This window comes from Podarcis muralis, chromosome 3 (genome assembly GCF_964188315.1).
Source record: "Podarcis muralis chromosome 3, rPodMur119.hap1.1, whole genome shotgun sequence".
In the NCBI taxonomy this organism is placed as follows: domain Eukaryota; kingdom Metazoa; phylum Chordata; class Lepidosauria; order Squamata; family Lacertidae; genus Podarcis; species Podarcis muralis.
In genome coordinates, this window is record NC_135657.1 from 83,510,038 (window position 1) to 83,532,009 (window position 21,972).

The 21,972-nt window shown below is 39.5% G+C and overlaps 1 protein-coding gene across 1 annotated transcript; it reads right to left on the reverse strand.

Annotated features, from left to right (window-relative positions):
* Positions 1-950: 950 nt before the first annotated feature.
* Positions 951-21,934, reverse strand: DDX43 (DEAD-box helicase 43). Its single transcript, XM_028722765.2, has 17 exons — positions 21,491-21,934; positions 19,763-19,818; positions 17,320-17,452; positions 16,821-16,970; positions 15,655-15,736; positions 14,747-14,903; positions 14,540-14,658; positions 13,084-13,194; positions 11,771-11,912; positions 10,233-10,333; positions 9,219-9,306; positions 7,516-7,643; positions 5,086-5,195; positions 4,303-4,441; positions 3,726-3,813; positions 2,062-2,191; positions 951-1,628 (listed from the first exon to the last, which is right to left on the reverse strand). Exons 1-16 carry the CDS (start codon positions 21,801-21,803, stop codon positions 2,078-2,080), a joined length of 2,031 nt encoding a protein of 676 aa, XP_028578598.2. The 5' UTR covers positions 21,804-21,934; the 3' UTR covers positions 951-1,628; positions 2,062-2,077.
* Between the last annotated feature and the right edge of the window lie 38 nt (positions 21,935-21,972).

The following is a 21,972-nucleotide window of genomic DNA, read 5'->3' on the forward strand; positions in this document are numbered from 1 at the left end:
TAGCCACTGGTAGTGAGATATTGTCATATGCCATAAATTCCTGGCTCCAGTGGTGAACTTGGTTTCTAAGAAAACTGCTATGCTCTCTCACTGCTTTTAAGGGCCAGAGTCTCATGATAAAGTCAATTGCTGGTAGCAGCAATACATAGGCTCTTGCATAGTTAGGAAGTGGGCTGAGGAAAAAGAAAGTTCTGTGATCTAGTACCTCACTTTCAACTTTCTTTAAGTAGAGATAGTGTGTATAGTTTATAACACCACAATATAAAGACCGCTTTTCATTATGTGTTTTGCACTCAGTACTTTGATGCAAGTACAAATCAACAATTTACAATGCCAGTTATGGCTTGCTCTTTCAAAACATTTCCAGGCAGGCGTCAAATCACTTCCCTGCCACTGTTAAACATTTGGAAAGGAAAGCTTCGTATTTTATTTGCATGTTTCCTTTATATTGTAGGAACATTTGAGAAAGTGCACATGCATAGAGAACTAATTTGGCAAGGACAATGGGACATTTCCCCAGTTGGGTGCATATCTTCCTGTGGGAGCAAGTTACATGCAATTATGGGGGAGAAAGAGAATGTTTAATTAGGGGTACTTTTGGAGTGTGTGTGTTTGCCCTCCTGCAAATGACCAGCTTTTTTGTGTGCATAGGTATACAACAGTATTGCTAAATGTAGACCATATTTTGTTGCACAGAATTCCCCAGGATCCATTTGATATATAAATAGGAAATGGCTAATCCCAATCTCTGCTTCTATTTCTTGTTCATACTAGAAAATTATATTCAAGTGCAACAAAACTAGAAACTGAATAATCCTTCTCACACAGCACATGAAGGTGAAGTGCTTTAGTCATTGAAACAAATTATGATACAATGTTTGACTCACAATCTTATAGCAAGGCAGATTAATACCGTTTGGCAAGTTCTGGAACATGCTATATGAAAATGATACATGTTTAAAAAACTTTTATTTAGCAAGAATAAACATAACAACTATAGATCCATGAAAACACTAATCCTTTATTCTCTTAAAACTAGTCTTTTGTGCAAGTAAAGAGTAGATTCTGGAAGCCAAATGTTAATGCATAAAGTTCTCATAAAATTACAGTATTCTACCATTGCCATTTATAGACCCACTATTAATCTACAGGTGGGACTCGCTAGGCATGCAAATATGTCAATACACTACATCTTACCAATAAAAAAGATGCAGTACACAGAACCCACAGAATCGGGCTAATTTTAAATTTAAGATGGAGAGGGGAAGATCTGTTTGCCTCATTGTTACTTTTCCTTGTAAATAAGAACTTTTATCAACATTATTCTATGAAGTGCAGTTCTTCCATCTAACAAAACTACTATAAGCTACAAAACAAGAATGAACTTAAGTATTAAGTTATTACTCTCAACCAAAATGTATCAAAACTGAAACTTAACAAAACAATCCACCAGCTTTACTACAGCACTGCATTAGAATACATTACAGTGAATAGATAGAATTTGAAAATAATTACAAGTCAGCATAATTTCCAGTATTTCTGAACTCCATTGATCAGGATGTTGGTACTCATAAGCAGACAAAAACTTCAGTGTTGACAATTACTGCTTTATGTACAAGGTTTCCTCCCTGAAGATGAGAAGATGTAATCAATGTACCATAAGCCAATAAAACCCCATTAGATGTTAGATTAAGGCCATTATTCTCAAACTACTTCAAATAAGTCCTATTATTATTAGTATCCATAGAGCTGCATGATTTAAAATCCCTAGGCACTAGCCAGACCCAGACTAGACCAACCAACTTCAGTATGATTACTGTTATGTATATTTAGAGCAGGCTTCGCTCAGAAGACTGCTATATATCTCATGACAGCTATATAAAAAAGTATTGTTTCAATTTTCTAATAAGCATATTTTTCAAATCTGGAAATGCACATTCCTGTAAATGGTGCAATTTCAAGACAACCAGATTTTAAAAAGTTATGTTTTAAGTGTGCATAAAGCTTGAGCAATACTACATTCTACTTAAAATTATTGCTAACATTTCAGTAGGCACTCACTGTGTTCAAGTATGGATTAAAAACCTCTTCGAGATCTCCCACGAGACCTCCCCGTATCTTTCTCCATTTCTTTTTTCAACTGAAACTGCTTGTATCTTTCAGCCATTGAAATAAGTTCTTCGGGAATTACCTGATAATTAGAAAATCATGGCAACAATACTTTCATACCGCTGACATCAATATTTATTGTTCCATGAATTAAATATTTTATCTAAGTACACTGAAAAAGGCTAATATTCCTTCTTTGTATCGTATCAAATTAGATTTCTCCCTTCTGTTAAGTTTTTTGATAACTGTTAAATACACAGTACAATGGTACCTTGGTTTAAGAACAGTCTGGTTAAAGAATGATTCGGTTTACAAACTCCGCAAAATTGGAAATAGTGTCCTGATTTGAGAACTTTTTTAAAAAGGTAAAGGACCCCTGACAGTTCAGTCGCGAACGACTCTGGGGTCGTGGCGCTCATCTAGCTTTACTGGCTGAGGGAGCCAGCATTTGTCCACAGACAGTTTTTCTGGGTCATGTGGCCAGCATAACTGAGCCGCTTCTGGCGAAACCAGAGCAGCACACGGAAACGCCGTTTACCTTCCCACCGGAGTGGTACCTATTTATCTACTTGCACTTTCTTGGTGTGCTTTCGAACTGCTAGGTTGGCAGGAGCAGGGAACGAACAACGGGAGCTCACCCCGTCGCGGGGATTCGAACCGCCTACCTTCCGATCGGCAAGCTCTAGGCTCAGTGGTTTAGACCACAGTGCCACCCGACCGAATTTACCTCGGTCTAAAAATGGAATCTGAATGGTGAAAGGGCACTGGCGGCGGGAGGCCTCATTAGGGAAAGCGCACCTCGGTTTAAGAATGGTTTTGGTTTAAAAATGGACTTCCAGAACAGATTAAGTTCGTAAACCAAGATCCCACTGTACTGGGATATTATTACAGCAAGATAGTTATAAGTGTAATGCTTAATAGGTCTTTTAGAGTAGCTTCCCGTTTAGTTTGCACTTCATTAAACTCTGGTATGTTGGCAGATAATGTCTGTTTTGCATAAAGTCTACCCATCACTGCAAATTGCTTGGAATGCATCACATTTCCCCCATTCAAGCTCTTACTGATGAGAAAGGTACAAAGCACAAACTTTTGCTATGCAAAGTGCTTTAGAAAGTTAGTTTAAATTACCAGAGACCAAAGTGGTGGATGTCATCTTATAAGAGCCATTCCTTTCACATTCACAATACAAAGACATGCACCCAGACATTAAGTATGCATTAATTTTTTTTACAAGATACTACCATTACATCCAGAAATAAATATATTCAAATTCACAATCTGTATTATTAGAACTTAAACTACCATTATTTATTATCTCTTGATTCCAGCTGAAGTCAGTTGTTTTTCCATACCTGTTTTTTATGTTTGAATGGTTTCCATAAACCAGCTTGTTAACAGTGACTTTTCTAGTGCTTTTTTTTTTTTTGCATTGTAAACCACTTGAGGCTATATGCATGAAGACTTGGTACAAATCTTAAACAGCAAATAAATATTAAGAATAAAGTTTCAATACCTTAAAAACATGTTCTTATTAAAGAGCTTTTGAGACACACCTCAGGTCTGGGGGGAAAGTCAGGGAGAGGGCTAATTGCTAGTGTGGGTATGATAAACACTACCTGGTTTCCTCTTTCCAAAATGTCAATCAATTCAGATGCATTCCGCCAGTCATTCCTAGTCACAAGGGTTACAGCTTCCCCTGTGCGGCTAAAAAAAAAAAAAAAAAAAAAAGCACAAAACTGTCAAATCAGCCAACTCAAATAAAATCAGTTCGTGTTTTATTTTATTGAGTTGTGCTGAGGAATAATAGTCGAAATACCCTGTTGCAACTCCTAGGCTGAAGTACTAGTGAGCAACTTAAACCTCATTTCTTCTTCTTCTTCGAAGTAGAATGTCAACTTAGAATGTCTAGCAAGATAGCTGGTTTCTAATTGTTTTTGGATGTCCCCAAATGAGAAACAACAACAACAACAACAACTTATTATTTATACCCCACCCATCTGGCTGGGTTTCCCCAGCCACTCTGGGAGGCTTCCAACAAAATATTAAAATACAATAGTTTGTTAAACATTAAAAGCTCCCCTAAACAGGGCTGCCTGTCTATGTAAAATGTGCTGGAGAAAACAGTGGTGTTCCAGAAGTAACAATGGCGCATTCCAGAGTTCCAATTCACTATATATAGAATATTCCACATACCCTGCACGTCCAGTACGGCCTACTCTATGAACATACTCTTCAATGTTGCGAGGGAAGTCAAAATTAAAGACATGAGTGATATCATGCACATCAAGTCCACGGGAGGCCAAGTCAGTTGCTATCAGTATGCGAACTCTGCCTAGAACAAGCACAGTGAGACATATATTGATACCTCACAAAAGGCATATTGGGATCTGACAAGAGTTTTTAACTAGGTAGAGAAATCAACAACTTTTTATTTTATATTTGAACTCACACTGCACATACATAAGGCTGGACATTTATTTTGGAAATGCCATTTTTCCCTCTTTGTATTAGTTTACAATGTTATACAAAACAAAAACACAATATGTAAACATCCCAAATTTCCCAAAGTTTAGTGCAATATTCACAACCTTATAGTAAATGCACCTTAATAATAAAGATAGCCTTGTTTTTCAAAAAAATATTTTAAGATAGTCAGAAAGTCAGAAAACATTTCACTGGCTGTTTCTCTGCTATCCTTATAGAAGGATGGTTGGATTGCAGCAATGGTAAACCTTTTCAATGGCCACATTTGCATGTAGCAGTAAGTCACACAACAACTTGCCATAGTTTTATGCTGCTTTAGTGATGTATTTGTTGTAACCTGCCCTGAGACTTAATGTGTAAACACAGCCAGCAAGGCTTTAGGTTTTTTAAAAATAATAATTGCTGAGTGGTATTGCATCTTCTTCCGCATATATGTTATGACTGGTTGCTTAGTGTTATGCTACAACTGATTCTAATCAATTACAAGTTTACCTTTCTTGAAGTCGTCTAAAGCCTGTTCACGATCACATTGTTCTCTGTTGCCATGTAAGGACTGGACAGGAATTCCCTGAAGACCAAAATCACTTGATAGGTCATCGGCACTAAACAGAAAAGTTAAAAACTAAAAAAACACATAGGATTGCTTGGTTCATACATTTGGAGATACAGTTGCATGTACTTAAAATAAGTAGTCTACACCCTATGTCAGGTACTCTGTTCCTTCCACATGTTCAAGGAAACTCAGTTAATGTCCTATTGCTAAAGGATTCATGATCAGCGAGTAAACATTGTATGCATTTACCAGACTTCCTTATAGAAAAAAAAGAGAAAGAAATCACCAGCGTAGAGATGTGATTTCCCAAAAATGCACTTATGAGGTAGATGCAAATATTCTCACTTCACAGACAGGTAACTAATGCAGAGATGAAGGGTTGAAAAGTCACTTAAGAACTCTATGGCTGAAGTGGAGTAGAATTCTGATTTCAGCAGCTAAAGAAAATGTTGTGTCTAAATTAAATCCACTGTAATAGAATATATGCAAAAATTATGGAATTCTTTCCGTTGCAAATGTTAAATTTCAGCAATAGCGTACAAAATATAACAGAATACCTAACACACCCTTTACATCTTATATCACTAGTTATCATGTTGTAAAGAGTTTTCTTTGACTGATAGCACCATCCTATGTGTGTTTATTCCCAAGAATTGTACTGCTAGCCCCATTATGAAACATGAGTCAATCAAAAAGAGTTTGAAGAAAAAGTGTCCTATTGAGATTATATGCTGAAACTATTCTTTTTTATATTTGAAAATAGATGAGAACCAGCATTTCCTGACATTTCTTTGCTATCGGGAAAATTTGAATTCTCAGAAGTCAAGCTGCTTTATTTAGACTAGGTAAGGAATTACAGTACAGTACAAAGAAAAGTCATGGGTTGGATCCAGACTAACCCATGTTAAGAGTAGAACCCTTGAAATTAATGGAACTTTCGAAAGCACGTCAAAGTGCAAGTAGATAAATAGGTACTGCTTCGGCAGGAAGGTAAACAGCGTTTGCGTGCGCTGCTCTGGTTCGCCAGAAGCGGCTTAGTCATGCTGGCCACACATGCTGGTGTACGCCGGCTCCCTCAGCCAATAAAGCGAGATGAGCGCCGCAACCTCAGAGTCATCCGCGACTGGACTTAATGGTCAGGGGTACCTTTACCTTTACCTAAGGTTAGTCATAACTTAGTCATACTTGAAATCTGGATCCAACCAAGAAGCGTGAAGCAATATAAGAGAAGTAAATTATTGAGGAGGCGGAGCAACTTGTATATTAGGGAAGACTAAATTTGGAGCTTTTTGGTTTATAATTAAAGGAGGACATGATTGAGGTGTTTAAAATGATGTATGGTGTAGAAGAAATGGCTATAGTTTCTTCTCCCTTTTCATATATTACAAGACCCCAGGCCATCCAATGAAACTGAACAGTGGGAGATTTGGGGGACAAAAAGTAGTACTTCTTCTCACATTGCATCTGGAATTTGCTACCAGAAGTGACTGGACAAATTCATGTCACTTCAAGCACATCTTAGGGGCCAAGACCTTTTGCAAGAAACCCATACTTTTTAGCTGTTTTGACATGCTGCACTTAGCTTTGAAAACATTTGGCTCTACTTCTGGTTTTCTGGTCTGGGAGAGGAGACTATTTGTTTATCCAACCACTTTTATGACATAGAGCGCACTGTTAAGTGGCATATAGCAGAGTCATATAAACGATATGACGTTTTACATAACTTCTCTTATGGGTAACTCTTACACATCCTGGTAAACAAAAGTTACATACACTTTGGTTAAATGCTGCTATGTGCAGCACCGTATCTTGATCATATAAGTGGGGGAAAAGCGAGGAGCTTGGGATTACCCTGCTTATTGATTCAAGAAACTGAGTCAGTCTGTGGGTTCTTCCTTCCCCAGACATGGCTTAAGATGGAACCAGCCCCCAAGAGGTCAAACAATGCCCTGCTGCTACTTCTTGAAAAGGGAATTAATTAGAGCACATCACCAAATATTAAGAGCTGAAAATAAATGTAGCTTAAATTTTGTATCTAAAATTCTAAAGAATCTAAATTTAAAACCACATTTTGGCTGAAGAAAGGCCATAACTGACTGGAAGAGCACATGCTTTTTATGCAAACGCCCAAACTTTAATCCCTAGTATTTCCGTTTCAACAGACATACAAAAGGTGATGGGAGAAGACCTTTACTGTAGGCCCTAGAGCTCAACTAACATAATACAGTAATGTAATATTGGGCTAGCCGCTAGATAGACCAATGGCCTGACTGAATAATAAGGCACCTGTAAATCATATTTAATGGTTAATAGTGAATGACAAATGTAGGCAGTAAGCCAAATATTCATGTTAGATTTCTTCTACATACGTAAGCTTCTTTCCCACAAAAATGATGACTTTATCTTCGGACTTCATAGTGTCAATGAAGTAACGTGTAAAAGCTCTTTTTTCTTCTTCTGGAATAATAACAATTTTCTGTTCCACTGTATTTACTGCCTAGAAAACCAAATTTAATCAAAGGAAACCTGAATGTAATTTGAACCTTGTCAAAGTATCAATTAAGAATTGTACATACTTTGTTATCGCTAGGGATACTGAAAGAGTTTGAGATGGAAATGTACAGTTGGAAGGGACCCTGTAGCTCATGTAGTCCAACCCCTTGCAATGCAGGAATCTCAACATATAACCAAAGAATTTTCATGTTGGAAGACTATTCAGGTACTATGCATGTAGACTTTGAACGTGAGCTTTGACTAGAACTGGCTGTTGTGGCATGTTTATTTGAAAATAAATCCCACCTAAATCATTGGGTGCTGCTATACAGTTCTTAACACCCACAACTAAGAATCAAGTAACTCACTTTTAAAAAATCAGAGCACTACTTTAGATTTCAAACCACAAACCAGAGAATCCAGATCCAATGCCTTCTGTGGGTCTGATTAGTCTCCGATTCAAATACTCTCCCTTTAAATGACTGGGAGAGAGTTAGGCACACAACCCTCTTGCTAAGGCTGTTTTCCCCTAGGAAGAATCCTGAATTCCATGGTGAAGCCTTGGAGAGATGCTGGACTTCCCAAGGTAAAGTAGCATCTCTACAAAGCTGCATGAGTCACACAGAGCAGGGAACCCTGAAGCATTTTGTGTAACCACAGTGATCCAGATATAGAAAAAACACTATGAGGGTGGAGGAAGCACTTCACTGTGACTAACAGGTCTGGCTTGTAATCAGGAGCAATGATTCTACCAGAGCTCTCCAATTCCAGTGTTTTGTGGAAGGCAGATCAGTTAATTTTGCAGGGGTCATGGTAAATTAGCCATCTTATTTGGAATTATGCACATTGCATTTTGGGTATAAATGGATATGCCTAAAACCCAACATGCACAATCCCAAATAACATGGATGATTTGACCATGACTCCTGCCTCAAAACTGAGAAATTGACCAGTTTCAGCTCACAAGCATTGGATTTTAGACATACACACTTTGTTGAAATGTTGTATCCATACATAGATGTCTGAAGGTCTCAAAGTCTTACCCAGGTCTACTCAATGGGCAGAAATGGACAATACTGCTCTTATTCTGTGCACGAGAAAGAGGAAGCTTAAATAATCTCTCTTCAGGAGAGAACAGAGATGGGGCCACAGAGCCTTTCAGCTCACCGAAACTTTTGGCTCCTCCTCTCCTTGAAATCTTTCCATTCCAACTGCTTATTAAAAGAATTATGAACTAAAACAGTGTTTTTCCTCTTTCCTCCCATCCCCTTTTCCATCATGTTTTTAGACTGCAAAGAATAAGGGCTGGGACATTTGCAAGCCATTCTGGCAGTCTTTTAGGCTGAAGAATGTGATAAAATTGTTTTAAAGAAAAAAATGTTGCAATCTGTAACTTCTTGCATTATTAAGATTTCCATTTTATAATTTCCATTTTAGCCTGGGATATTATTAGATTTTGAGTTGCTATATCTTTTAAAAATACAGCCTAGTTCACACACAAGACTAGACATTGTCCAGTTTATACAGTCTCATTAAAAACAACACAGGAGTAATAAGCCCAAAACAGAAAACAACTCACCGCTAGATCAAGAGTACCAACATACACAATCATAGGATCTTTCAAATATGATTTTGCAAGACGACGGACACCATCTGGCCATGTAGCACTGGTAGGAATGAAAAGGAAAGTCATTTTGTATTTCAACCCTATTACTGTCCTGCATTCTCATGTTTCCATCCTAAATACGAACAAGGCAGTTGCAAATAGTTTGCTACTATGAACAACAACAAAATAAATAAAGAATTCAGTTGCCCAAGAATAAAGTTTCTCTATAGAAAGGTGTTGATTTAATTCCAGAATGGGGAACCTTTTTGCTTTCATGGGCCAGATCCTTATCAGGACTGGCCTTGTGGGGCAAATTTGACAGGTGGGTTGGGCCACTCAACTGTCAATCACATTATACCTTTATGATTCCACACAACTGACAGGTGAATTATCCTGTCCACCCATCAAAATCCCTTGCATGCGAGACTGATGGGTACTTGACAACTGCTATACAGTATAAGTGGTGTTGCTAGTCCTACACTTGGCCCTTTGGAAAGTGCTGAGCACAGACAGGGCTGGCAAAGTGCTTCTTTCCTCCCAGGGCAGAGGAGAGTGTCCAGATGGAGAAAGAACCCTGTGTTTTATAGGCTCCCCTTAGTTGTGGGTGCCTGAATTCTACCAGTCCACTGGATTGATGAAAGTTTCCATGTGGTGTAATGGTTAGAGTGCTGTAAGATGACATGGGTTTGAATCCCCACTCAGTCATGAAGCTTACTGGGTGACCTTGCAGTCACACACTCGCCACCTATCCTACCTCACAGGCTTGCTGCGAGGATTAAATGTGGAGGAGAAACATGTACACCACCTTGAGCTACATGGAGGAAAAGGTGGTATGCAAATGTAATAAAACAATATTTCACACTTACCTTTCTCCCCAAGGTCATTATAATAAATTGCATAAAACAACTTTGGAATGTAGCATCCAGATATTTTCCATTAAAACACATCTTCAGATGAAGCCATGAACCACTAAAAAGGCACACATACCTGGTCATAACCGTTTGCCTATCAGGGCGTATGTCTAATAAAATCTTCATTATTTGAGGCTCAAAACCCATATCTAGCATTCTATCAGCTTCATCCAACACCTGTGAAACACAATAGTTATAAACTGTTGGCTTTCTGAAACTCCATGCCAAAACCACTAAATTTCTAAACTATTATCTGCAGAGCATGTACAAGTTCATTTTACATGTATACTCTCATCGCTATGTCCTTTGGCTTTCCCAACACAATACCTCTATTTTGACTCAAAATCTACCTAACTCCTTTCTGGGGCTGTTGTACAAGAGATAACATAGAGAAAATATGTATCCAGTTGCACTGTGAATAATGCAGAATTAGACATAGTAACGCTATATATGAACTAAAAGAAGTGCTTCGGAGACATACTTGTTTTAGAAGATAATGTTGCATGCTTACCATGTAACCAAGGCTGTGAGCCAAAACTGTGCCCTCGGGCACCCATTTACACAACCGTTTTCCAACTTCCTCTCCCCTCTCACCCCCCCCCCCATATATGCAATAACTTTCTGCTCATGCACAAATGGATGGTTGTGGTAGATCCTGTTGAAGGACACCTAAAGGAACAATTATGTGATTACTTAATAAAACTTGATGTTCAAAGACATCTTCCAATTGAAAATCACCTGATCTGAAAAACATATTCATTTGTATTAAATAAAAGGACCTTTATACCATCTGTTCATATTGTGACTAAAATATTACCAGACTTTCTGAATTTTTCTTTAGCATTACTACTAGCCCTGTCCTTCTATTTTTTTTAACACCCCTCTTCATTATATCCATAGCAAAAGGTAGAGGACCCCTGGACAGTTAAGTCCAGTCAAAGGCGACTATGGGGTCGTGGCACTCATCTTGCTTTTCACACCGATGGAGCTGGTGTTTCTCTGCAGACAGCTTTCCAGGTCAAGTGGCCAACATGACTAAACTGCTTCTGGCACAACGAAACATCATAATGAGTGCCAGAGTGCATGGAAACACTGCTTACCTTCCTGCTGCAACTGTACCTATTTATCTACTTGCACTGCTATGCTTTCAAACTGCTAGGTTGGCGGAAGCTGAGATAGAGCAACGGGAGCTCACCCTGTCACGCAGATTTGAATCACTGACCTTCCGATCGGGAAGCACAAGAGGCTCAGTGGTTAGACCACAGCACTACCTGCGTCCCTAGTGGAATGGTCTCCCTCATGAGGTTGTGAACTCTCATTCCTTAGTTTTTAAGCAAAAGTTGGATGGCCATCTCCCATGGGTGCTTTAGTTGAAACTCCTGCATTGCAGGAGATTGGACTAGATGACCCTTGGAGTCCCTCTTTCAACTCTACAATTCTATGATCTTGGCCACTTGCCATGCAATGTTAACTGTTGGAGGTATGATGACAGTGATTAGCAGGAACAGAATGGAGTATTCTGGAAGAAAACATGAAAGTTCCCTATTGCAATATTTTCTTGCAGGTTATACTTGCACATTACTCCCAATTTAATATAACATTTTGACTACTTGCCAGGTATGTAATGCTCCTCAGATTTATGAAGTTGTTCATTTGGAGGTCATTCAATCTACCTGGCGTAGCTATAACAATGTCCACACCTTTGGTAACCACGCTGATCTGCCCTTTCCGGTCTCCGCCACCATATATGCAAATGCTAGAGAGAATTTATCCAATATTTAGCTGTTTTAAATTAAAACTATATGGTCATGCTACTGTCCATTTAAAATGTTTACATTGAACACAGGTTACATTAAATACCCTGCATGATTTATTTTTTCATGTAAATTTGGCTGCAGTCCAAATCCGCTTTGTGCTGGACTGCAGAGTTGGCTTAGGCAGAGGAACACCCTGTGCAGTCTGATGCCATCATTCCGCTGGTGCAGAGTTCCCTGATGTGCCTGCTGAATGCGAGGCTGGACAAAGTACTGCCAGGGAGATTCTCATCTGCCAAGTTTGTACAACAGAAGAAGAGTGTTCCAGGGGAGGGGCTGGTCTTCTGGATCCCAACCTAGTCCCCTGTGCTCTCATTTCACAACACTGAGCCTCACTACTGCACCAGGTCCAGGCTGGCACAGTGATTTGCCTGCCCTCCCACTTTCCACCCCAACCACGGAGAGGAACAGGACTGGAGATGCAGCAGTGGCTCCACTGCAGCATTATTTCTTGCCATGGCCTGGCCAGGGTTTTGACTGTCTCACCAGCAGGTTGTGGGGTAGGGCAGGCAGGGCAGAGTTGCCTGTCTGTCTTTCTGATGCTGAGCATCACTTCTGCTTACTGAGAGGGAAAGGTGCAGGGAACCCAGTGCAGATGGGTGAAGCAGCAGGAGTACTGGATTGGCTCCACTGCTGCACATGCACCAGGCCTTTTGACCCTCTTGGTAAGTGGCAGCTGTCCTCTTGATTACTGTGGGATTGTCCTGTTTTAGTAGCAGGAATAGAATTTGAACAACTCTTTAGAAATGCTGAGAAAGTTTTTAAATATATGTCGTTATTGAACTAGAATGTTGATGTTTCTCCTAAACATCTGGAGGGACTTAGGAATGCTTATTTTAGTCAGATGTAGGAATGAAAAGTTTTAAACATGATCATAAGAAAGCTAGAAGGTGGCAGTTGAAGACTGTAAAATTTCTAGATAGAAATTATAATCCAGTCCATACAGTATTTGGCATACTATCGGGAATTTGTAGATGTTAAATACTAATAAATCCATCAAAAGACTATAAACATAAAAATACTACTTGAAGTGTTTCACAGTGGCGTCTTTCAGAGATATTGTGACACATTGCAGTACCACTGCCAAAGTAATGAAGATGATGTAAATATTACCTTTTAATTCCTTTATAGGAATATTTTGAGCACTCTGCCTCAACTTGAAGAGCCAGTTCTCGAGTGGGAGTGAGAACCAACATACCTGGTCCACCACGTTTTTCTCTAGGTCTGTAAGAAAATCCAACTTTGTTTAGATAGCAGTTATACATAAAAAATACAAAAGGCAATATTTTAAGAAGAAAACAGAGGAAAACCTAGCAGACAGGCTAACTATGCTGTTTGGCTTGCATCCAAGTATCATTTAACTTTGGTTAGAATGAATTAAGGCCACATTTCAAAGTATAATTACCTGGAAGTAAGTTCAAAAGCACACATCACTTACAAAAGCACTTTATGGCATTAGCAGCCTACATACTATGGCAATGCAAACCAAGTAACTTGGTTTCATGGGAGTAGGAAGAATGGATGTTTGTGCATCACGATGCCCAGATGCTTGGAAAAGAATAAAGAGAAAAGGCAGGGCTGCTGGGTTAAGCTGTAACTTAAAAGGCAAAGGGACCCCTGACCATTAGGTCCAGTTGTAACCAACTCTGGGGTTGCGGCGCTCATCTCGCTTTATTGACCAAGGCAGCTGGCGTACAGCTTCTGGGTCATGTGGCCAGAATGACTAAGCCGCTTCTGGCGAACCAGAGCAGCACACAGAAACGCCGTTTACCTTCCCGCTGGAGTGGTACCTATTTATCTACTTGCACTTTGACGTGCTTTCGAACTGCTAGACTTGCAGGAGCTGGGACCGAGCAACGGGAGCTCACCCCGTCACGGGGATTCGAACCCTCGACCTTCTGATTGGCAAGTCCTAGGCTCTGTGGTTTAACCCACAGCGCCATCCGCGTCCCTTAAGCTGTAACTTAGGGAGGTATAAAATAACCTAGACTGGTTAGCACCTGCTAACTTGGCATCTCTGAGCAAGAGAAATGTACACATCACTGGGACTCCATAGCCATAGCATCATGGTGGCTATCATGTAAATATAGATAGTAATTCATAGCTGGGATTATGAGGTTGGAGAGTTTGCTTTTTAAATCCCATCTGAAATGTTACATCTCTAAAGGAAATCACAGAGCTGCAGTCTGCCTCCCAATGTTGACAGAAGCCTGCTTTGAGAATTAAGAGGTAAAGCAGGGGTGGGATGTCTTCCTGTGTAGAGCACAACAATGTTTATATTGTTTATGATAGCATTGATTTAAAAAAATAACAACCTTAACTGTTGCAAACTCTATAACCATTAAAAAGAATACATTGCTGAATCTCTTTCCAGTTTATGGACTACTGTATGTATGCAAGAGAAAAGAATGGCAACTGACAGTACAACAGGGCTGCATGACAAAAAGTATGACAGTAGTTTCACACACAGCTCTTGTGACCAAGATTGTGTTAAATCTTATTAACTTGATTAACAAAAACAACCCACCAGGCACAGAATAAATCAAATCTTATTCCAGTTACTTCTTACATTGGCTGCAAATCCAAGTGAATGAACCCAGGCATTAGATAAGCCAAAGTCTTTCCAGTACCAGTCTGCGCTATTCCAATGAGATCAAATCCTTGAAGTATTATTGGCCAAGCCTGTGACTAAAATAAACAGTATATTATTACATAGGGCCTACTATTTAAACAGCACAGTTTCTACACTATTCAGAAATAAAGAAAACTAAAATACCTGAATTGGAGTAGGCTTCTGAAAGCCAACTTTCTTTATATTTGCCATAATGTCAGGATAATGCATAAAAGCATCTTCAAATATACAAATAGGATTGGGAATGTGACGCTTTTCATTATCTTTCAGGTCATCACATGTGATATTATTATTTTCTTTTCTTTAAAAGACAACATAAAGAGATATTATACTGATAGCAGACAAAATGGTTTATTTCTCAATTCCAGACAAACTACTAAATATCTAGAGCAAAAAATCATGTAGTTTCCACTTTGTTATCATTTCCATAATTAGCTTATGCCAACAACTAGATAAAAGTTGCTTAACATTATTATGCACTAAACATAATCAAAGCCAGTGGTAGAGGCTGCTATTAAAAACAAAACGTGACCTTTGCCAACAGAAGCTATGATGACAACTAAGTCCCACTGCATGCAAGGAATTTTATGATTTAGTGCAAATCATAAACATGATTAAAGAATAATTAAGGTTCTTTCAAACTATTACATAATAGAAAGCCATGGTTTGTAGTGAATGTGCACTTGTCCAAGAGCTGCAATCCACCCAGGCTCTCTGATTATAGATGCATTTTCAAATGTATATGTTTCATTCACGTAAGACGTTTTAAAGTGCATACCCCTGGAAATGTTCCATGGCTGATGGCATCAGCTTTCAAACCTTACAAGCTATACAATGAGCTTAAGCACTTCAATCCTACCCCCAAATAAAAATGGCACGTAAGACCTATCCTGTGTGAAATATACACACAGCCTAGTCTTATGGTGTGCATCTAAACTCAGTATTACCTACTACTTTGCAGACATTGCCTTCACCTTCTTAAAACTATAATCCATTTAAAAATCAACCCAACTTTCCAATAGGCCATACAACTTTCCAATTTAAATTCTTACCTCCACCTATCAGCTTCTTCTTGTGACATTGAAGCAACCTTTAGAGATTCTTTGTAAAAACATTTTTCAATTGGAGGCAAATCTAATAAAATTAAAGGGAAAATGGGTTATTTTAAAAAGTAACTTCTCAAACTACTAAGAATAAAAAATAACACCATCTTCATTAAAAACAACAACCCTGAACTCTATTTCCATGCCAGCCTATTCCTCATTTTTACAGGTAGTTCTATTGAGCAGACACACAATTCAACATGGCTTGCAAAGAAATGCCGATAAGAAACTACACCAAATATATTTATCACCCAAAGAAGGGCTATCAATAAGCCCTTGAACACTTTTTGTTTACTAGAAACCACAGCATGAGTATGGAAATTCATTTTTCCATATTCACAAAGTTTCACTAGATTAAAAAAGAAAAGAAAAACACCCAACCACAAAAACAATTTTTGAGCTTTCTTTTTAAACTTTGTACCACAGTCAGTACTGATCTGTAAACTGAGATGTGGGTGATGGGCAGTCTTGTATATCAAGATACTACTTCTTCCCAGCTTTGTATTCAAGGATTAATTTTTAAATCTCTACAGGCACAGCAAGATATTTTGAATTCAGTATCCTGGTTTCACTGTTACTTCTGACTCACAGATTCCTCTGCAGTGATTCTTATAACATGAGAACAGTACAGCTGTCCAGGGTCTGCCTGAGTGACCAATCACATTAGTGTGAACGACAGGTATGCCCTATAGTGCTGTAGACTTGTCCATGTATTATACGCCTAACTCTGTGGGTAAGTATGCCTATGGACCCTGGCACCCATGTTTTGTAGTGGCATTAAATTAGTGTGGTCAATATAGTATATTGTGTTAGCACAACCTTTTATATCTAATTGAAAGCCTTTTTTTCTACCAAGGTGCTACCTCAGTGTGATATGACACTTAAAATACTGCACTAACACTATGGCCTTTACACCAGATCTTATCTGATTTTTGCTGTGACCACATACCAGGCAGTTTTTAATAAATATAACAAAATCAATAGATGATCAAATGTTCTCAGAATTTCTTAGAACTTTTTACATATCAAAGTAGATGATTTTCACAGCTCATAAAGCATTTTTATATTGAAGGATGACCACCTACAATTCCTTTAAAAAAATATGTTACACTAACCAGCCCACTTCATAGCTTCATATTTAGCTTTATTTTCTCGAAGGGAGGCCCAGTTAATGGATTGCTTTGGATTACTGTATCCCGACTTCAAAGCACCGGAATGACTTTCTTCATAACGAGTGGTTCCAAAATCTTGGTGTTTAAAGCAATCTGTTAAAACAAAATTAGGTTTTGATTTGGTTAAACATTTTATATCAGATTATGCACCTTAAATTAGTTCTTGGCAATTCAGATTAAAAGTTTAATTATGAACCACAGACTGTTTCATTTCACTGCAATCTAAAGACAAACTATGTGAACCAATACCATGTTTTATTTTTGGATGCATCACAAGGGCAGCTTTATGAACTCCTCTGGATATTCCTACACTCCCTACTAGCTTTCAGTTTATAAATGTCTCTTCAACAGAGTGGATAACACTAATCTGGGTTTTATACAAGCAGATCAGTCTGCAGAGAAAGCTTAAATATAAAACACGTATCAAGTTTTAAATTCTTACCTTTAACATACCTTTCTCCTGCGTTGTTTTGGCTGCACCTCTCAATAAGATCATCAATCATCATTTTGGCTTTTGTTTGCTTATCATTACCACCAAATATCTTTATTTCAGCTTCATAATTGCCCTTTACAACCTAAATGTAAGGTTTTTTTACTTAGTAGAAGAATCAGATATTAGATTGCTGTAATATACTGCCCTAAAATTGTCTTTCTGGGCACTAAAAAAATATTTGATAAGTACAAGTAAGATTTCCTAAACCACTTGGGTATCTTTCAGTCAGAAGCAATATATCAGGTTGAAAGTTTTCCATTTCTAAATATGCCTTGCTTCATTACAATGAGAAAAAGTAACATAATAGATAGGAGTCTAGTACCTTAGGCAGTTTCAAAGTTACATTAACTTTTATCAGAAAATTAAAGCAGTCTTCTCATATTTCGTCCATACATTCTATCAAGGTGTGGGGACAGCAGGATTGTCATTACTGCCCCCACCCTTTGTGCACCAGCTGGCACTAACCTCTGTGCAGTCAGAAAAAAGTGAGAACACTCTGCGGCCAGTTTACATATAGTACTAAATTATAGTGTCATATGAATGAATAGACACACCCTACCACATGACTGGGATGACTTTGGTGGCATTAAGTTTCAGTTTCTTCTCAGATCATCTTTGCTTGTGAACCAGAGATTGCAGTTTATAACCAAGTCTGGTTTAGTTTAACAACCAACCTACAGAAACTATCACTTCTTCTGAAGCTGCAATAACAATGAAAGATTAGGAGAAAGCAAAACTAAATGATGCCAAAGTCCAGTTCCGGCCACACAGGAAAGGAAGCAAGTTGGGGCTCACTCCAGCTTGTGCATATAGCACTAAACCACAGTTTAGTGTTATGTGTGAGCAATCTATGTGTGGATAGGTAGTATGTGATTAGGAACCCTGGCACAACCAGAATTTGTAATTACAAACATGTGCACACACCCACACACACCTGGATCCATGAAGAATCCACTCACTTCTTCCACAGAAGACAGGGCCAGAAGATATGACCATGCTCTCATTGGAGTGTGCATAAGATATGAAAAAGGGTATATACCCAGAAAATATTTTATAACTCATATTCAGCCCTTTCTTTAAAATCCAAACAATATAAGGTGAGAGTGTGCTAACGATTTGTCATCTCCTAAAATGTTTTCAAATACTCTAGTAAAAAAAGCTGTGAGCTGCATCTAAGTTCTACTGAAACTAGACCCATTGAAATGTATCTAAGTTAGCTATGCCCATTAATTTCAGTGGGTCTACTCCAAACATGACTAATATAATTTTTGAACTGATATGAATAATGTATCCATCTACATTATGTTTTTTTTAGGGGACGCAGGTGGCACTGTGGGTTAAAGCCTCAGCGCCTAGGGCTTGCCGATCGAAAGGTCGGCGGTTCGAATCCCCGCGGCGGGGTGCGCTCCCGTCGCTCGGTCCCAGCGCCTGCCAACCTAGCAGTTCGAAAGCACCCCCGGGTGCAAGTAGATAAATAGGGACCGCTTACTAGCGGGAAGGTAAATGGCGTTCCGTGTGCTGTGCTGGCTCGCCAGATGCAGCTTGTCACGCTGGCCACGTGACCCGGAAGTGTCTGCGGACAGCGCTGGCCCCCGGCCTCTTGAGTGAGATGGGCGCACAACCCTAGAGTCTGGCAAGACTGGCCCGTACGGGCAGGGGTACCTTTACCTTACATTATGTTTGCTTTATTAATTTTTTCCTTGCTAAATAATTTCAGTTGAAAAATCTTTAGCTGTAGGAAAAACTTCTAAGCTATTTATAGAGTATGTTAAATTAACAATTTTAATAATGTTTATTAATATGTCTAACAAGCTGCCTGTGTAATTTGATTCAGAAGCAAGTCTCATTAAGTTTAGTGGGGCTTGCTCTCAGGGAAGCTGGTATAGAACTGTGGCCTAAATAAAAACAAAATAGATTTAGGATTCTGGTAAATTTTCTAGAAAATCTGCATCATTGGCCAATAGTCCCAGTGGTTTTCAACAGGACCTTTGTTCTTCATTGGAAGTCACTCCTTACCCATCTGCTGGCACAATCCATGTGTTTTTGATGATGCTTACCAAATGTTACACTAACATAATGTACAATCATAAATAGTACTGAGGTTTTATTTGTTTGGGGGAAATGCTTGGGGTTTAAAAACAGTAGAGCAACAACCCCCCCTCCCAATTTAAGTTCAGTTAAGCACCACTAAACTGACTCAAGTACATACAGTACTACACACTAGACATTTTCTCCCCAATTATTTTGCTAATTGCTTTGTGATCACAAATATACACATGACCCCACTCTTCGCAAAGAAAAGCAGTTATTTTGCAATGCAACAACCAGTCTTTTCAGCAAAGATTGTTTTTTTTTAAACAAACACATTTTTTTTAAAAAAATAGTGCCTCACCTGTATTTTACAACCTGATGATTCCTGGAGCTCTTTTATTTTACTTCCACTTCGACCTGTTGCAAAATTAAAATACATATGCAAAATTTGGCCACATTCTAATTTTAGCTAAATGTTTTCAAAAATAGAATGCATACTGCTACTGGCAAAATGCAAACATTATTTCTATCACAAGTAAAGGGACCAAGGGCAAGAGTCTGGAGGCATCTAAAGAGGGTGCAAATTTTTAAATAAAAACACTCAGAAGTGAAGCTGAGCAATTCTTAGGTTTTCCCCAGATGAACAATTCCTATCCCTATGTTAACTAATATTTTGTTGCAAAATGACACAATGAACTTATGACATAAGAACACTAGTATAATAGTGATAACTTTCACATATTTCAGTGAACACACTTTTCCCTATGTACAAAGCAAAACTAAACCATTTAAAGAACACCAAAGTTTGTAAACATGATCATATAGTATTAGAGATTTGGGTGCAACTCAATTACAGAAAGGGATTTTTGCATGGGGCTAAAACAGATAGTCTTAAGAATCTGGAGGTCCCTTAAACTCTCTCTGTACCTTTGACCGCCTCCCTCTGTCAATCGTCTTTTGGGCTTTGATACATATGCATTTCCTAGGCTTACTGTTCCATGCCCACAATGAACAGAATTCTGCTGCTGTTTTTTTCTTTTTATTGGCCACCCAATTCACGAAAAGGAAAATATTAGGGCTACACCATTTTGCACAGGGAATTGCAGGCTTGAGTTTCCTTTCCATTTCTCTATCTCCAGTGACAGTTCATTCAGATTTGACATCACTTATGTTGCAAAAGTGCTAATGACTATAAAGTCTGCTCTCTTTCTCTTTTAAAGAGAAACTAAGTACACCATAGTAAAGGTAAAAGACCCCTGACAGTTCTTTTCAACACTATAAAGTTGTTAGTTCTGGGCATCCTTAACAGTGCAATCCTGTTCATGTCTACTCAGACTCAAGATCCACTGAGTTCAATTACTTATTCCCAGGTATGTATGTATACATTTGAAGCCTTACAGTGCAAATCCAACAGTGGGTCTACTCAGAACTAAGTCCTACTGAATTTATGGGGCCTTTCTCCCAGGTAAGTGGGGTTAGGACTGTGGTCTTAATCACTTTTTAGCTAATAAATCTATCTTCCCTCCCTGGCCCTTTCCCCTGTCATAGTGCACAAACAACATATACCTCCACCTCTGCACTAGCAGAAAAACACTGTACAAATGTAGCAAGCAAAAGGCATACACTCATGAATCCACAGGGTGCTCTATTGAGATGACCTTAAAAACAGCCCTGCAAGGTTAGAGGGTGCTACTTATTTTATGGGAGAGGAGCCTATTTGCTTACCCAGCCACTTTTTCTACATACAGTGTGCACTGTTAAGTGGCATATAACCGAGTCTCATAAACAATGTGGTATTATACTATTTACTATCCAGGAGACCGTCCAAATTCAACACAGTCTACTGCAATCAGCAAGGGAGTCAAATCCAACACTGAACGACACGGGAGTCAGAAGCCACGCTTTGGGTTGTTCACAGCAATAACCTGCTTTGCCAGGGAGGCAAGGGCGCCCCCTCCCCGTTTGCGCTTTCGTGTGTGTGTGTGTATAGATAAATAGATAGAAAGTTTGGGGGAAGAGGGGACTTCTCTCCACCCGCCCCGCAAAAAGAGAGAACTCCAAGTTCCCCCTCACAGACAGCCACCGCTACCTATGAGGGTGCCCACGAGGGAGTTATCCAGGTGGAAGCACAGCGGCGGCGACCCGGCACGCTCCCTGCCCGCCCCTCGGAAGGGGCCTCGGGCCCGGTACTCCAAGGGCCCCGACTGCCACGGCTCGCGGGAAGGCGCCGGCCGCGAACCCCATTTCCTCCCGCCACCGCCTCTTTCCTCCTCGTCGTCTTTGCCCGCGGAGCCACGTTTCCCACTAGCCCTCGCCATCACCGGGCGCCACTCGGCCGGAGAGGGTTTGGCGGGAGCTTGGCAGGCCTCGTCCTCCTCACTTTCCGCCTCCCAGTCGGACATGGCGGGAGAGGGGAGCCAACAGGGACGGTACTGCCGTGAAAGGAAGGGATGGAGCCACCCGAGCAGCGGTTGTCAACGCCGCCCTCGCGCCACCAAACCGTCGCCTCGCCCCGCCTCTCCGCGTGCCCCAATAAACCGCCGGATTCAGGCGGCCGCTGGGATTGGCTGG